Source organism: Myxocyprinus asiaticus, chromosome 36, assembly GCF_019703515.2.
Source record: "Myxocyprinus asiaticus isolate MX2 ecotype Aquarium Trade chromosome 36, UBuf_Myxa_2, whole genome shotgun sequence".
NCBI lineage: Eukaryota > Metazoa > Chordata > Actinopteri > Cypriniformes > Catostomidae > Myxocyprinus > Myxocyprinus asiaticus.
In genome coordinates this window covers 29,747,152-29,765,887 of record NC_059379.1, presented here as the reverse complement: position 1 = coordinate 29,765,887, position 18,736 = coordinate 29,747,152, and the positions used below count along the sequence as shown (strand labels likewise).

Genomic DNA, 18,736 nt, shown 5'->3' with positions numbered 1-18,736 from the left:
TTATTTCTAGTAAAACCACAGTAACTACAAAATTAAATATAGTTTCTACAGTCATGGTTACCAAAATATTACTATAGTAAAACTATGGTTAATATTTGTAAGGGTTAAACAAAAAGGTTGACAAGACAACATTAAATTGAACAAATGTATCCTTAATATAGAGAACACCCTATTTCATATAACTGAATACAAATGTAGTTAACAGCAGACAAACAGCAGCAATTAAAGTCTTGATTATGAATGTAAACTCGGTTCCCTGATAGGAGAGAACAAGATGCTGTGTCATTAGCTGACGCTATGGGAACTCCCTGGAGTGAAGATTTCTGAAACCCGTATAGAATCAAAGCAATCTATTGGCAGATGAAGCTTGACACTCTGCCCCTAATGTGCATATTATTGCTAGCATTCAATACAGAGCACAGTCCCCTTTCAGCAGGATATTTCAACTGAAGGGAGGAACCATCTCAGTCCCTACACCACCAGAAATCAGAAGTATGTTAAAGTTACGCTGTGTCTTGTTCCCTCCTGTAAGAGAACCGAGGTTGCCTTCATCATGAGACATTCCATTTCAAGTCGGCCTTTCAACACTGAGTCTGTAGCTGTTGCTATAGGAATAGTATTCCATAATGCTGAGCTACTGATACAAACACAACAGGACAATGCACACTAGCCAGTCGGGGTAGTAAAAATATTGAAATTTTACCCTCCTTCACATTCAGAATATGGGAAGAGAGGAAAGAAACGTTCAGGTTATATAACCTTGTATAGGTGTTTGAAGAAACCCAGCCTGCAGCCTCCAAGGATACCCCTTTCAACTATGCCCTTTTGCACGGCCTCTGAAGCAAAGAAAGAGCTGTTCTGACAGACTTCTTTGACTCATGAAGTCAAAATACGTAAACAATGCCCTCACTGGACAAAGCATGTGCAGCTTCTAAGCCTCGTCTGACCCAAACAGAGGAGGAGAGAAAGCTTGCAGGGTGACAACCTGAGCCGTGAAGGGAGTGGACAAAACCCTGGACACATAACCTTCTCTATGCTTAAGGACTACCTTTGACCAACCTGGTCCAAACTCCAAACAAGGTACTTGACTGTCAAGGCCTGCAAGTCACCAATACATTTCACCGAGGCCAATGCGAGCAGCAGCACAGTCTTCAGCGAGAGTATGTGTAGGTACACTCGCAGTGGTAAAGCTACAACCGGCTTGAACCTCAACAAGCATTGGAGGGTAGACTGAATGCAAGCATCGGACAGGCAAGTCATCATAGTCACAGAGTCGAGTTTCATTCCCAAGAAGGAAACCTGCCGACTAGGTACCAGTGTACTCTTTGCCAATTTGACTTTGAGACCCAGATTCTACAAGTGCATAAACAACAGACCCCTGTGCTTGCCCGCCAACTACTCGATTGTGATAACAGCAGCCAATCCTTGAGGTAGTTGAAGATGCGGACGCGTTGATGCACTTGGTAAAAGTGCGAGGAGCTAGGGACAGGCGGAAGGTAAGGAACGCTGCACCCTCGAAAGCGAATGTCAAGAAAGACCTGTGGTGAGGGGCTATTTGTTCACGAAAGTACGTGTCTCAGTTGCAGTTCTCGCTAAAGAGAATTTATTTTAGCTGGTTTATTAACATTAACTGTCCAAAATAACTAATTCATTTACATGGTTTTATTTTCCTAGCACTACATATAATAGAGAGAGAATGGTTAAGGTAAATGTTGATTACTCCCTCGGCTCCATCGCTGTATTCAAACATGTGGCAAATTTAGCGTTTAGTGACGGTACAGCTACTCATTGGAAATGTAGCTTATTACTGGAAAAGCTACTCCATTGTGAAAATAACTGACCTAAGTACATCCCAACACTGCTTTAGCCCAAAGCCTCTCATGACGTCTTGCTGTTTTACAGCCTGATACCATAGGAGATGCTTTTTAAGTTCCGCAGAACTTTGAATCCTCTAGATCTTCAGAAAACCATACATCAACTGACGAACCTATTATGTAACAATAAATACTTTCTATCCAAAGAATCATACAGCCAACTCAAGAACCCTATACACAAAAATAATTTCTTGATAAGAAGAGGGTTCTGAACCCCATGAGTTTCAGAGAACCGTTGAGAAGCTTTATTTTTATATAAAGTGCTGGATTGCAGAAGTGTGTGAACTGATAGCGGGGGAGAAAATATGGAACTTCTAGGTTCCAGAGAAGTTGTAAATGGACAGAAGGAAATAAAGGATTTAGAACAAAGAGAAAGAGAGGGTGTGGGTTGGATGAACACAATGATGTGATAGACCCTGAGGAACCATTAGCTTTAATGGCTCCTCAGAGCCTTTGGCAAGCTCAGGCTCTGTGGATCAGAAAGCAAAAGCTATCAAAGAGGGCCATGAACTCAGATAACTAAAAAATCATGCTGTTCTGGAAAACACTGGCCCAAGAGGATTAACTCACAACGAAAACAGAGAGTTGGGCAGGAACTGGAATGTGACCTCTGACAGGGATCATAAACACGGCCTAATGTATGGCAGACCTGTCCTTCAGCCTTTCTGACAATCACACTTACTTTCCAACTTCATCTATAACCGGCGCAGGGCACAGCAAGAAAGTATCTTCAACACTTGCAGGCTTCTCATCTGTTAAGGGGGGGAAATAAGTTTGAAAGTTGAGTAAACTAAATCAAACACAATCCTATCCTATAAATACAATAAAAGTGTGTCTCTCACGAAATCTGTCAAGAAATTACCAGGTCACATTTCTTTATGTTGTCTACTATTAGGACCTTTATAATTGTTTTGCATTATGATGTTATTTAAATCACAACTAATCAGTTATTTAAAGCACCAATTCTCATTAATGTTATGCATATGGTATTGTCTTTCTAAATGTTTTGGAAGATAATTCTCATTACTGTATAGATGTTTTTTTGTATTACTGTATCAAAATTTACAACAAATACAACCATGATGAATGATTCCTTAAAATGTTAATATATAATGACTCATGAGAATCTGAGACTCTGTATTTCTTATTACAGTAATGAGAATTTGGGCATAAAATAAGCTTAATTATCCTGACAGCAATAATTAATGGTTCTAATTGTCCATTTTTTAATATACTGTATATTTTTTATTTTTGATGTTCAATGTACAAATGAGGTATTTTCATGAGATTCAGCCAAAAGCTTTTATACCTTTCCTAAAAAAAAATTATTAAGTCTGGTTTGCAGGTCTTAACTGGCCTCAAAGCCTGGTTTGCTGGATTTACAGGGGTTTTGGGCACATGTCAGCTGCTCAGGCTGGGTTACCAGCTAAACAGTTTAAACCAGCTAAAACCAGCAAACCAGCTCAGGCTTGTTGTTTGTTATTATTTTTTTCAGCAGGGTAGTTAAATGTTATATTAGTTGTGAGAAAGTACTCAGTCTTTTTGTGGGAATATATGAGGTAAAAAAAAAAAAAAAACTCACTGAGTGTAACTGTGTCGTTGATTTTGAAGCTGCACCGGACCTGGTCTATGTTTCTAGCGTGCCGAAAACCATTTCCTCTCACCACCACTTGAAATGACTCTGAAATATAGATTCACAATTCCTGCTCAGAAATGGTGATGAATCCCCACAAAATACATCTCATTACATAATTTCCTTGCAACGATATTAGCTTCCCTGTATTTTCAGCACATTGCTCAATGTCTTCCTGTTAAAATAATCAGAGCTCAAGTAATGCGGGGTAATATAAAGCCACAATGATATAAGTGTCCTCTTTAGGATATGTGTCAGACAGACCGTCATGTTTAACACTGGAATTTCCCTCAAGATTTTAGGCATTAACTCGCCTATTCATCCATAGAATCTAATCTTTCATAGACTAAATATTTGGCAACATTTAAATTTGTGTGACATTATTGTTTCAAGCAGGTAGGTCTTAGTTATGGTGTTCTTATTGATTTAAAATATGCCATTAAGATTTATGACAACTGCATCAATCTTAAGTTAAAGATGTGTCTATTATTGAGAATACATATTTCCAACAGTACAGTAGATAAAACCCCTTATTTCTGGAATAATATAATGACCACAGCTATTTGCAAATGAAAGCAAGGATATAATTTATTGATTTGTTTTTGTGCATACCTCCTGCACATACGCTGGATGGTTCTGCTGCCAAGATCTCTATACAAGATTTTTTTATGATCTGAAAAAAAAAAAAAAGTTCCATTCATATTTGAAAGCAAATGTGCTTGTTAAAATGAAATGTGTAATTTCTGTGCCACCAGCAGCACCTAAAAGAACTGCAAAGTTAATGATGAGTTTGAAGCACTCCCCCCTTATTACCATTAGCTGAGCCAATATTGTTACATCTGACCCAGTCCTGCCGCTCAAACAAACAGATTGCATTTCTGTTTGGTGCCACTACAAGCACAGAAATGACACACTCCATCTTTTAAGGTTAGGGTCAGAATGCAATACAGTTAAACATAACAATAAATAAACATTATAGTAAAATTAATATGGAATTATTATTCATTAAAATGTTAGTTCACCACAAAATGAATATTTTTTCATCATTTACTTACCTTCACCGTCTCAGTCACCCTTGATTTTCATTATATGGAAAAAAGATGCAATGAAAGTGAATGGTGACTGAGGCTCTCGTTTTGTGTTTCACAGGAGAAATAAAGTCAAGATTCAGATTTAGAACAACATAAGTGTGAGTAAATAAATGATTACAGAATTTCATTTTAAGATGAACTATCCCTTGATGGATTGCCTGTTTAAATCTGTATCTTCTAAATATCTTAATATCCATTTCAGAAAGAGAGAGACATGTTTATATATTATATAATATATATTAACATTTTAATTAATGTTCCACATAGCCACTAGCAGAAAGCTTTAGTTTACCGAGTCAATCATTCCTCTTAGTGCCTGGAATCCTCCCAAGACAGGAAACACATGCTTACTGGTGTCTGCTATGGTCGCCAGCTAAAGCAGGACAAAGACAGAAGTTTTTTTTATTGCAGGTCTAAGCTTCTATATGCTGATTTGAGCTGTTTCGTATGAAGTAGGCCTTCTTGATTTATACTGATTTACATTCGTTAGTAAGCACGCACTTGAAAGTTTAGGGAGGGCCTCAACACTGTTTGTTAGAATGAAGTATTATTGATGCTTTAAAATGAGTTGAATTGTAGACAAGTTCATAGTAAATGGTAGTTTAAAAACATTAACACAAGATCATTATTGTCATCTCACCTGTGTTTCATTGAAGTCCTTAACTCCAACACAATACACGATTGCACCCAACATTCGAGCTCTGGCTGCCTGGTTAAATATTATTCAAAAAGTGATTAAAATATACAGTATAATATGCAGGAATGATGAGGCCAAGCACAGCCATCATTCACAAAGCACTATGTAAAAAGCTCCATGACAAGATTTACCCACTGCATCACACCACTGACGGCTCTGTCTATTGCCAAAAGGACAAATCAAGTTGGGTGTCAGGACAAATCTTGTCAGGACAAATCTTAGCCGAAATATAGCATGATGTCTGTCTTTCATCAACTTTCGTCAAATTCATTAGATATTAATTCAGTAATTTTTGTGAGAGTTGGTCTGAAGATCATCTGAGACAAATTTGTTTGAGGCGTAGCAAAAACATTAACAATATATTTTACAATTGGACATGGCAGGAATTGAAAACACCAAATTCAATCAACTCAATCAAATGCAACAGCAGCAGAAGAAGCAATAGTTTTTCTAGACCAATGGGTTTAAAGATTATTAGCAGAAGAACAGTCCAATTTTAAACAGATGGTGGCATTAGAAAGTTTGACTGGGAGACCCCCAAATGGGTCAGGGGGTTATTTACACCCCTCCATGTACACAACTTTCCTCCAAACTGTTCTATGGGCTGTCATAGACTCTCATTGCAGAGGAAAAATTTCGCCACCAAGAACAATTGGTGTTACACACCTTTGATGCTTGGCCTCTAAACACTGATTACCCTCACACTTTAGATTCAATAAGTGGATGTAGACTGGTGGATAATGTCACTTACCTCCATTTGGGCTGCTATCAACTGATGTTCTTGTAGCTCACCATCTGTCAATGCAATTATGACACTTGCCGTTCCTACAAAGTGAAGTTAAAACTGTCAGGTGAGGATGACAAATGGTAATACACTCTATGGGCAGAAGTATGTGGACACCAGACCCTTGACTTGCAGTGTGCCTGATCCCAGGTATTCAATGAGGTTCAGATATGGGCTTTGTGAAGGCCAGTCAAACTCATCTACCTAGACTCAGTAATCCATTAAACTGGTGGCATCCTGTGGAACATTGAAAGTCACCGAGTTCTTTGGCATGCACTATTCTACAGAAAATATTTATCTTTTGAGATGTTGGCTGTATATGCTTAATTTTATATGCCTGTTAGTAATGGGTGTAGAAATAGCCAAACCAAAGCCAAAGTTAATCAGAAGGGGATGTCCACATACTTTAGCTCATTTAGTGTAGCTGTAATGCTGTTCAATGGCAACACTGGTGTTCTTGATGTGAAGCCTACCAAAGTTTTCCTGGTGTATTTGTTCATTTGCCTGTGAATGAAGACGTATAATATTGTTAAAAGCCAAGAAAAACACATTAAAACAGCTCATAAAAACAACTAAGTGATACATAGTTTTTAATATTTTTCTACCTTCTCCAGACCAAGGTGCATAAATGTATCTCCACCTGGGATCTCTCGTTTTAGAGCGTTAAGGCCTTTCTTTATGTACTCCCTTTGCAAAACAAATAGAAAGAAATAAAGAATGACAATAAATACTAAATACTCTTTTCTGAATATGCCCAACTAGCAAAATATTTTCACACTTGAAGGCACAAGAGGAAATGTGCAGTCTTATTGCACCTGTTTTCAGTCAGCCTCATGATTGTGTTTCCTCTGGTTGAGAACACAATGAAGGACATTCGTAGCATAGGGCTGTGAGAAAGAGAGAGTAAAAAAAGGAGAGGAGATATATTTACAATTTAACTTTAGTGTAAAATGGATCTGTATGATCATATTTGACTTACATCAGAAAGCTTGAGCAATTGGATAATGTCAACAAAAACATGAAATTCAGTTGACTTGTACCCTGTTGAAAAGACAAACATATGTTGTGGATTGGATGCTGGTATACCTCTGTCCCATCTAAGCTACTTAACAAGCTTAACCAGCAAGCCTCCCTTGGTCAACCAGTTTCACCAGAAAGACCATGCTGTTCCACCAGCTAGACCCACACTAAAACAGCAACAACCAACATTAAAATTAATGTTGGTCTAAGCTTGTCTTTTCAGCAGGGAAAGTGTGTTTTCAATTCTCATTGGGAATGTTTTTGTACCTGATGAATTTCTCAGCCAAATGTTCAACAAAAAAGTAGATCTCATTCCAATGGTGTTTGACACTTCCTGACCTAGGGAGAAAGAGATGAAATAATCTATAAACAGGATGTTCCTGCTTTTACCCTCAAACAGATCAATAAAACAGAGAAGCTGCCAATTTAATTATCAGTGCTCTCAACTAATTCCGGAAAGGATGAAGCGTTCTCTTAACAACAAAGGCATCTAATTTTGGCCCTTTCTGGCATTCCCCTTAGGCACAGCTGTAAATGCTGTATGACAGCTGATCATTTCCTTTCCTTCCCTCAGTGGTAAGCTGTGGTAATTCATTAGTGCTGGATGACAAATGGGAAGTGAGCTAATTAAGTCTACTGATCTGTGCTTGAGTCAGTTTTACTTAATTGATGAATCATGCAACAGAAATAATGTAGGTCTGTGTTTTTTAAAGCTATTTCACAGGCTGATGTAACACATTTAATCTGAGAGCCAGACATAATATTAACTAGTGCCTCCAATTAGGAGCACTGTACACCAGTCCTGGCTCACTTGGTGCCCTAGGTGAAATGGAACATCACCAACATAGTTTCATGACAACTCGTAATCATTAGTACAAGATGGTAAAATCTTAAGGTATCGTATAAGTTTACTTGTATGAAAAGGTATGATGTTTATTCCCATAGAGACCAGCTGATCAACAAACAGAATTTCAAATTGATACAATACAGGCATACAATTTCAGCTAGCCTCCAATCCAACACTTTATTTTAAGAAAGGAAACACCAGTGAGCACATCTGGTTACAAATGACTGATGTATATGAATAACTTGTAATCCGCTTAATCCGTGGTACACAAAAAGTTATTTTTCTATTAAAATCATGGTTAGGCTTAATGTTTGGAGTTACACTTCATGGTTAGGTTTAGGTTTGGGTTAGAAACTAAACTTCTGCGGGGAATAAAAGGCATGCATTTTTGCAAAAGCCAACTACAATTTCTTATGATTAAGCAATCTTGTACGAATTATTACGAATTCTCATGAGACCAGGTTGGACATCAGCAAAGGAGACAAAACTTAGTGGTTCTTTGTATGTGTGTAAGATAAGGTATAGGTCCAGTAGTACAGTTGTTGATTAGTGAGCTTAGAAATTCGGTTTAAACCAAACAAAATTATTACTTATCTTGACACTTGAGATATGGATAATAATTCCATTTGAGTCCCTCAAAAAATGGCATATGAGTTTCGAGCAACATGAGAGAGGATACATGATGACATAGTTTTCAGTAAAGAAAATGATTTGCAAAAGGTGCGATTCGATTGGACTAATAAAACTTTGCCATAAGAATGGGTAATGTCTGCCACAACGTTTTAGCTATGGCTGCCCGGATACCTCCTTTTCGGTACTCGCTGATACGATACTGATACATGTTGTTTTTATTTTTTCGTGACATTGCAGTTTTCAAATACAATCGTGTTAGACTGATGATTTGAGGACAACATGCTTATTATTTTTCAGAAACTGTTACTTGTTACTACTAAAAGTAATTTGTAGCTGTCCCAAAATGATCAAAAATCACAAACAAATTTCACAGAAAAAAGTATAGAAAATAATCACTAAATAAACAACACCAAGAGAGCTGACTTGCTGGCTTCATTGGTTTCAGCAACTGTAACTCAAAAGACATTATAAAAAAATATGGTCATATAAATAAAAAAAGGAGTGAATTGTAAATTATATTCACCATCTGCTGTATTGAAAGCACTACAACTACACATTATATGATGTTTTACCTTGTTAATTTCATTGTTTTTTTTTTAATGTACAGTAATTTCAAAACGCTGAAAAAAGTTGAGACGGGCAATTAAAGACTAATAACAATTTGACAAGTTGAAATAACAAGGCAGTGTGAAACAGGAGATGTTAAACAGGTGAGGCAATTGTGTCATAGTACTGTATACTGTATAAGGAGCCTCCAAAAACAGCCTAGTCCTTCAAGAGCAAGGATCGTTCAATGCTTGTCAATTTGCCAACAGATGCTTCAGCAAATAATCCAGCACTTTGAGAACACCCTCTTCTGTACACAATATACTGTAGTTAAAAGATTCAAGGAATCTGGTCAAATCTTGGTGTGTAAAGGGCAAAACGAAAACCACTTCTGAATGTGCATGATCGCTGATCCCTCAGACGTCACTGTCTTAAAAAACATCATTCATCTCTAATGGATATCATGAACATGGGCTTGGGATAACTTTAGTAAACCTTTGTTAGTCAACACCACTTGCCGCTGAATCCACAGATGCAAGTTAAGATTTTACTATGCAAAGCAAAAGCCCTACATCAACACTGTCCAGAAGCGCTGCCGAAGTTTCTGCGCTCAGTCTCATCTTAGATGGAAAGTAGAACAGTGGAACTGTGTTTTTTTGTCTGAAGGAAAACACAGCCGTCGTGTTATCCGGGCCAAAGAGGAAAAGGACCATCCAAGCTGTTATTAGCTTCAGGTCCAAATGCCAGTGTCTGTATGGGCCAGGAGTGTGTCAGTGCCCATGGCATGGTAACTCACACATCTGTGAGAACACCATGAATGCAGACAGATACGTACAAATTTTGGAGCAACATATACTGCCATCCAGCACCATCTTTTCCTGGGAAGTCCCTGCATTTTCCAACAGGACAAATTCAAACCACATACTGCCTGGATTACAAGTGCATGGCTGTGTAAGCAGAGAGTGTGGGTGCTAGATTTGCCTGTCTGCAGTCCTGACCTGTCTCCAGTTGAGCATGTGTGGCGCATTATGAAGCACACCATACGGCAATGAAGACCTCATACAATTGTGCAGCTAAAGACCTACATAATGAATGAATGGGGGAAAAATCCACTTTTTAAACTTAAAAACTTGTGTCTTCAGTGCCCAAATGCTTAATAAGTGTTATTAGAAGAAATGGTGATGTTTCACAGTGGTAAACACTCGACTGTCCCAACTTTTTTGGAGTGTGTTGCAATCATTTGATTTGATATTACTCTACATTTAAAAAAAAACAATGACATTCACAGGGTAAAACCATATAATGTTTAGTTGTAGTGCTTTCAATATAGCAAAGGGTGAATATAATTTACAAATCACTCATTTTTGTTTTTATTAGCATTTTTTATACTGTTTCGGATGTGGGGTCGTAACATGTAGAGCCCTATGAAATCCATTTTATTTCACCAAATTCCATGTTTTCCATTGTATTTTCTTTGAATTCTGTATTCAACAGTTTATTTAATTTTATTATCACAAGGGTGTCAAAATAAATCAAATTCATTAAAATTTTAATCAAATGATTGCTTTTACACAAATCCTCACAGCACAATCCAAAATACAACACTGGAGTTATTTTTGGACAAATAAAGTGCTGCACAGCAGAGCATCATATACAGTATGTGAGATATTGCTTACAATTATTATTGGTTTATTATTATTATAAGTAGTAGTAATTATAATAATTAATTATCACACATTCTACAGTGAAATTCTTTTTTTCCCACATATCCCAGCTAAGCTGGGGTCAGAGTGCAGGGTCAGCCATGATATGGCACCCCTGGAGCAGATAGGGTCAAGGGCCTTGCTCAAGGGCCCAACAGTTGCATCTTGGCGGTGCTGGGGCTTGAACCCCTGACCTTCTGATCAGTAACCCAGAGCCTTAACCGCTGAGCCAGCGCTGTTGTTGTTGTTGTTGTTGTTGTTGTTGTTGTTGTAGTAGTAGTAGTAGTAGTAGTAGTAGTAGTAGTAGTAGTAGTAGTAGTAGTAGTAGTAGTAGTAGTAGTAGTAGTAGTAGTAGTAGTAGTAGTAGTAGTAGTAGTAGTAGTACAGTGAATATTACATAACTCTACACAGTAGTGATATATTTCTGTCGTATTTTTTTATTTAATTGGGTCTTTTATTTTGGAGTGAAGCCCTTTCAGTTTCTGTGTATTTTTCACGGTAGTTTCTCACCTCCCGAAAAGCAGGTCCCTACATGACCCAGTGTGATTGTTAAACAGCAAAAGGCTGCGATTTTATTAGATAAATATGTAGTCTGTATGTACTGCGTGCTTGAAAGTTATTGAGCTCTGCTCTCTGTCATCTACTACACACAGAGAACGAATGACACTCATGGTGTTTTTGGTGTATGAGCAGCAAATGCAGACTATGGTTGGGTTTCCCGATAATGTTGCAACTTAAGCTTTTACGATCATCTTAACTAACGTAGCTCATTATTTTTCAACAGAGTAACATCTGCTTCCCAAACTAGCACATAGATCGCTCATAAAGTTGAACTTAATTGCTTCATTATGAAAGCTGTCAAGTCCAAAGGTGCTGATCACTTTGGAAAGTTTGTCCAATAGTTTGTCTTCTCAACATAGAAATAACGTGGAAATAATAACAAACATAGAAGTTGATTGTAACCTTGTCGAGGCACCAAAATGTATTAAATATTACAGAATTTAATTAAAGAAATAATGATGGCTTTTGTAAGAAGGGGTTTCAGATGTACTTCATACAGATTAATGAAAGTGATGCAATAAATGCATGTAACGTGAATGTTCGCAGTGTGAATAATAAGGGGCTCTCAGGTAGCCTTAAATTTCTTACTTTGGGGGGCCTGGGTAGCTCAGTAAGTATTGATGCTGACTACCACCACTAGAATCATGAGTTTGAATCCAGGGTGTGCTGAGTGACTCCAGCCAGGTCTCCTAATCAACCAAATTGGCCCGGTTGCTAGGGACGGTAGAGTCACATGGGGTAACCTCTCCGTGGTCACAATTAGTGGTTCTCACTCTTAATGGGGCACGTGGATCGCGGAGAATAGCATGAGCCTCCACGTGTCATGTACAATGAGCCACATGATAAGATAAGCGGATTGACAGTCTCAGAAGCGGAGGCAACTAAGACTTGTCCTCCGCCACCTGGATTGAGGTGAGTAACCTTGCCACCACAAGGACCTACTAAGTAGTGGAAATTGGGCATTCCAAATTGGGGAGAAAAGGGGATAAAAAATAAAAAAATTCTTACTTTGGCTGTAAACTGAACGAATGCACATATAACAGGAATAAAATCAAAGGGCATCAGTATTGACCTATCTAAATATTAATAGATCATCTGGTTAGAGTTCTAGGCACTATGTACTTCTAGCCTTATTGCCATTATGCAGCATGAAATTTGTGACTGCCACGTAAACAGACTATAGTACTATTTGAACCACTCTGTGAAGTGACTCTTGTGCTGGTGTATGTCTGTGCTGTCTCAATTAATAATGTTCAGTAAAAAAACGTTTATTCTTTTTTCTGCATATTTTTGAAAATAATTATGAATCGCTCTAAAATAATTGAATTAAATCAGATGGAATCATGACCAGATTTCATGAATGATTCGAATCAAATTGAATCATTGTCAGTGCAAATATTTACACCACTATTTATTTCATTAAATTGAGCCTTTGCGGTTTAATAATCACACTAGGACATATCGTGATTTTAATTTGTGCGCTGAATGTTTATGCAATGACATATGTTTGTCAGAGCGAGTACAAGTACTACAGGTACATGAGCGCAATATCAGACCAGATACATACTGTATACCAGTATCGGTATCATGGACACCCTTAGATTTAGCACCTTTTTTTATCCTATAATGATTATGCAACTTAATAATCAAAGATACATATCATTTTTAAAGATACATGGTCTTTCAAAAATACAACGGGGTGGGCACGTGAATGAGCATGCACTTCTGCCTCAAACTCTCTTTATTTGACAATGCTTTCAAAGAACTCAACTGGATAGATTTTAATGTTTATGGTAAAATGACGGCAGTTAAGCTGAAAACTCAGTGTACAGTACTCCATCTTGAAAAGCTAGCTAACGACTTTTATCTTGACGGAGAGTGATGTATCCTCCCCAAACCCTCTTTCTGGAATGGCGTAGGAGGAAGATGTTTTTATAACACAGTCAACAAAAGATGGGCCAGCACACAGCCAGCATGCTCTGAAACAGCAGAACAGAATCGAAGCAAGAGAGAGGAGAATGTTGGCATGAATATGCAGGTCATGCTAAGGGCTTGCCACAGTTTTCAACTTCAGATTTTCTTAATATCACAATGAATACTGTTTGTCTTGGACGCTTGACTTTCTTGAGGTAACAGCAATCATGGGACTGGTGCCTAGCTTGCAGTTTTCTCACCTGTGCAAACAGCATTAGGAAAGGAAGCGGTCTATTCTCATGAGAGATCCTTGATAAAATATATTGTGGTACCCCTTTTGATCTAATTTTAATGGGTTATACTAAACCATATATGGCCCAAAATGTCTTACAGCAAGATTTTAACTGAATAAATCATTTCTGGAGATGAACCCTAATCCACAGCAAGAAAGGAAATTTATAGAATGGACAGTTCCGACTCTAAATTCTGATGGAAACACATTCAAATCCATTGTAAAATTAGGCCTGTCACAATAACTACTTTTGTTGGACGATATATTGTCCCAGAAATAATTGCGATAAACGATATTATTGTCATTTTAAGACCATTTTATGCCACTGATATAATGATAATATAGTAGCATAATAATGCATGTACACCCTTTCAAAGAGCAATGAACTTTTAATTCTTAAGAATACTCAGACATTGGAATTGGAATATCAAAAAAAACCAAACAAACAAACAAAAAAAGAAATCGGGAAGGCCCCACTCCATCTCCAACTGTGGTTTTTGTTCTCAGCTCAGAAAACTGGATGGGATGGTTATGTTTTAGATGATCTTTTAGGTAAGTTGTATTGCCACTTTTCATTACCACTGTTTTTAAACAGAGCTGACATACCGGCTCGTTCACGTTAATGGGCTCTCCTCTCTCATTCAGCTTAAAGCCAAAATGTTCCCAAACCGGAGCTGTGGAATGCGGCTTTGAAACCAAGTCCATTTGGACTTATTCTTCCAAATTTTCTGGCTGGAATTATGCAGTCGTTGGGAAAAACACCTATTAAAACACCTATTAGCCTCGAGTAACACATAATCTTCACCTGTCACTGTCTGCTCTGTGTGTCTGGAGGAGCTGCCTGAGCCCCGCCTTCGACACAGAGAGCAGACGAGAGGACAGAAGCAGAGCGACTGGCTAAAATGTTGGTGACATTCATTCTTATGTAAACAAACACACATGTAAACACAATGGGCAATATCGAGGTCAGCAAAAATGATCGAGGTCATGTCCATATATCATACAATAAGTCGATAACGTAATTATCATGACAGGCCTATGTAAAATCAACTCATCCCTGTGACCGCACATTCCACAGTATATTAATGCACCAATTTTGCAAAGTTGCAATGTTGCTTGGCAACCGCAAACAGCCAACAGTGAGACTAATGCACTACAGTATATTACTTTGAAGTAGAATTTTTTATTCCAATTACTATTACTATTATTTATAAGTTAGCTGTTTGTTGAACATTGGTGTATTTATCAAAGTTCTGTTGCCACTGTTTTATAAAAGCAAAAGCTACTCAAGTCTTAACTAGACACTTAAAGGGCCGTACACACTGAAATGATTTTTGCGGCCGTATTTGCGTAATTGTTTTTCTGTGTAAACATGTGCAAGACGGACATCTTTGAACATTGCGCCATGTTTCGTTTTTCAGCATCTCACGCAGGAGATGAGAAACTTAACTTATAAGAAACTTAAACTTTAAAAAAATATGTCTCGAGACACCAGCGTTTTACCATTTGTTCTGAACGTCCTGTAGGGACACCCCTTACCTGAGGTAAAAGCACTGTAAAACATGCAGGCTGATCTCATGAAAATTACATGACCGTGGCAACATTTTTGCAAAACGAAATTATATGCTTCATTACACATTTTGCTGTAGATTCCCAGAGAAACAAAGTGAGTGAAATGGTGTTGTACTCAGACAAGGTTTATAATGTGAATATAAGATGGAGGTTCTAATGAATAAAACATACCTCCCTAACCTAAAACTTTAACCTAAAAATAACAGATAGTGTCCTAAAAGCAAATGCAACACGAAAAACATATTTTCTGAAGCAACCACAACATTTTGTGTCACTGCTATGACACTTTCGTCTAATGTATCAGTATGTGTCCTTGGCTGGACTTGAATCTCGGAGTCCAAAGTCCAACACTCTATCAAGTGAGCTAACGCGCAAGTTAATCAGGTTGGAATAAGTGTGTAAATGTGAGTGGGACTGCAATAAAACCATTAAAGGTGCACTAAGTACGATTTTAGCTGGCTCTTACTTGTCCCATCGGTCCCAGTAGTACTTGTGGTTTTGGACTCTATACTGACACCCATTGTCCTGGATACAGGAAGTTTGTTCACCAAATGCTGCCTCTTTACACTGAATATGTTTGTTTATCTTCTGTTTTGTTACTTGTTGTCTGTGTTTTTATGCATCTCATAATACATCCAAATGTGGTTTGTCTGTGCGAGGAACGGCAACCAGTGGAGTTTCTGGTGCTCCCCTAGGGTAAGATGGTGCCCCCGTAGGGAGTAGGTGCACTACGCAGACTGTGTAATATGTGTACAGGGAGGGGCAGTACCGGTCAATAATACTACATTGAAGATGAATAATTAATCTGTACTTCTTTTCTTTATGACAAGAAGTACATACATTGTTGGATATATGTAATTTTGTACATCTTATTGAACATTTATATTGAACCTTCTCTTTTTCAATAAAAAATCCACAGTTTTAACACAATGTGTGGAATTTTCAGACAGTCCCTTACTACACCCTCCACATATTAGCACGTTTCACCACAATGTGTGGACTTTTCAGATGACCCCTTACCCACATATGAAAAATGTCCAACTTATATCAATGTTAAATGTTAACGATCTGGAACGATTTCACCGTGACACCATCTGACCTGCTTACGGGACAAATCGCATCCCATATTGATTCGATACAGGATGCATCATTTCATATTTAAATACGTGACAATCCCGTATGAGCAAAGTGTGGATGTGGAAAATCCTGAGTTTATCGGGAGAAATTGTAAATTAGGAGTACAGCGTGAGGAGTGGTGGAAAAAAGGGAGAAACCTGGTATAATCAGGAGTGTTGGCAGGTATGGTTATTATTATTGTCATTATTAGAGTTAGTAACTCAATTGCATGACACAGTGAAATGTGCTGTCAACATGGCTGCGCCCATGAGGGGGCGACCCTCTCCATGTAAAATGACACAGCTTTTATTGGGTTACTGATATGACTGTAGTCTTCATCTATTGTGTGTTCATCATTTTCAACATATTTCTAATAAATGCTATTCATGTCTTTATGAGTAAAACGTTTTTAATTAGCAAAAACTTAGTGCACCTTTAAAATGTGTCATTTTTCAAATGATGCATTAGAGTTTTTCGATATCATAACATAGCAGTGTGTGAGTGTGAATAGAGTGAAAAATAAGTTGTAGACGTGATTTGTGTGAAAGTGAATAAAATGCACAGTTGTTGTAGCACCTCTAGTGTTAATTTCACCGGGACACTGTGGGGAAACATAGAAAACGGCATGTAAAATTCAGTTTTCACTTTGTAATGTTCATTCTATGAGAATGGTTTGAAAACATGGCAACACGTGGCTTATTGCTTAAATGATCAATGCACAACCAGTGATGTCATCCTTTCAATAACCCCTCAAATCTCATGTTTTCTGCTTTATGTGCATATACATAAATAATTGCACATATTTTAAGACATGTGAAAGTCACTGAGGTTTGATAAAACAAGAGCCAAGACAGGAAGACTCAGAGTAATGGATGGAGGAAAGATAATTGGAAAAGTGTGTTGCTATTACAGGTTTCATCTGCTCTCAGATCAGTCTTGTTCAATAAGGATTCAGAATCTTCCAATCTGTTCCCTTGAGACATAACCCTGCACTGACTTTTTAGATCTGGGTTTCTGCCTGAACCAGAAACCAAAACATAGCTAAAAAAAATAAATAAAAAAGCTTCTCCATGCTGTCAAGTTACCTGTTGACAGTTCAGATTAAAAGGGGTTTTGGAAAATGTAAATGATTATGTTTAAAGTCCTTTGGTCTGCTTACAGTACACGGAGGACCAGGAAACGTGACTGTAGGTTAGGCTTTTGTGAAGTCAGCATAACACTTGTGCAGACCTCCCTTCCTCCTGCACTGTAACGCCTGAAACATGGCAAGATTATTATGAAGACATTTCCCAGACAGTGCAGTTTTACTGTTCCTTCGGGAATTTAAACATCTTCTAGGGCTGGAGCAGTTTAGCAGAGTCAGTCTCAATGTTCCGTAGACTCCTCAGTGTTTATAAACAGCATTAAAGCTGAAGTGTGTCATTTTTCAATGTTAAAATACTTTCTACTATCCTAACTTAAAGGTGCTGTGAGTGACTTTTTTATGAAATACCTGTCAGATATCACTAAAATAGGTGCCATGAAATATCACACCTGTCTCTGTTACAGTACAAGGCTTTGTTTAGCTAGTGAAAAACTTCTTTCAAAAAATGTATGCACTCTCTGCCATGAATGGGCAGCAGGAAGCTGTGAGCTTGCAAGTGCAGAAATGACACACTTTCAATCTGTTTTTCAGGATTTTTTTTTATTTTTTTTTCTGACCATAAAAAAGGGCTGGTGGTTAAAGTGGAAGCTCACCATGCCTTCAGGTTTCACATTTTGTAAGTGTTAAGAGAAAAATTCATCGCAGTGTCCAAAATTGTCCTATTTGAGTAATTCACCATGTGAGCACCACCCCATCCTGGGATGAATGACTACACTGCAGTTAAATTGACAGGGCATTGAGAAAACATTGAGTTCTGAGAAAACCACTAACCTACTTTTAGCTTTAAAGGGTTAGTTCACCCAAAAATGAAAATTCTCTGATTACTTACTCATCCTCATGATATCCCAGGTGTGTATGACTTTCTCTCTTCACCAGAACACATTTGAAGAAAAATAGAAAAATATCTTAGCTCAGTAGGTCCTGAAAATGCAAGTAAATGGAGATTTCTCTTTTGATGCTCCAAAAATCACAGTCAGCCAGCACAAACTTCACATCACCAGCTGTTAAATTAATGTCTTCTAAAGCGACACGATCACTTTTGGTGCAAAAAATATCAATATTTAATTTATTTTTAACTATAATCCAATGCTTCATGAGGGTGGAGTCCAAGCGGTCTCTCGTTTAATGTATTCACGTTGCCATGGATACAGATGTAATCTCACTCTCTCCACTCGGTTGAGACATCCAGGATGAGCATACAAATGCACCATTGTGAGTAAAGAAACAGATAAATACAGATCTAAACCAAAACCAACCAAACCATACAGCGTTCCTCCTACCAACTTGTAACAGCGCTGCTCTACTGGCT

General features: G+C 37.8%; 1 protein-coding gene across 1 annotated transcript in view; it reads right to left on the bottom strand.

Moving 5' to 3' along the window:
- Window positions 1–18,736, bottom strand: part of LOC127427298 (anthrax toxin receptor 1-like) — a 45,770-nt gene that overhangs the window by 21,296 nt on the left and 5,738 nt on the right. Inside the window, exons 2-11 of the mRNA XM_051674805.1 lie at window positions 7,367–7,438; window positions 6,895–6,966; window positions 6,685–6,766; window positions 6,553–6,583; window positions 6,047–6,120; window positions 5,239–5,307; window positions 4,891–4,971; window positions 4,120–4,180; window positions 3,457–3,555; window positions 2,557–2,626 (exon numbers count right to left, since the gene is read on the bottom strand). Of these exons, the coding sequence (XP_051530765.1) occupies window positions 2,557–2,626; window positions 3,457–3,555; window positions 4,120–4,180; window positions 4,891–4,971; window positions 5,239–5,307; window positions 6,047–6,120; window positions 6,553–6,583; window positions 6,685–6,766; window positions 6,895–6,966; window positions 7,367–7,438 (711 nt within the window). The remainder of the gene's footprint in view (window positions 1–2,556; window positions 2,627–3,456; window positions 3,556–4,119; window positions 4,181–4,890; window positions 4,972–5,238; window positions 5,308–6,046; window positions 6,121–6,552; window positions 6,584–6,684; window positions 6,767–6,894; window positions 6,967–7,366; window positions 7,439–18,736) is intronic.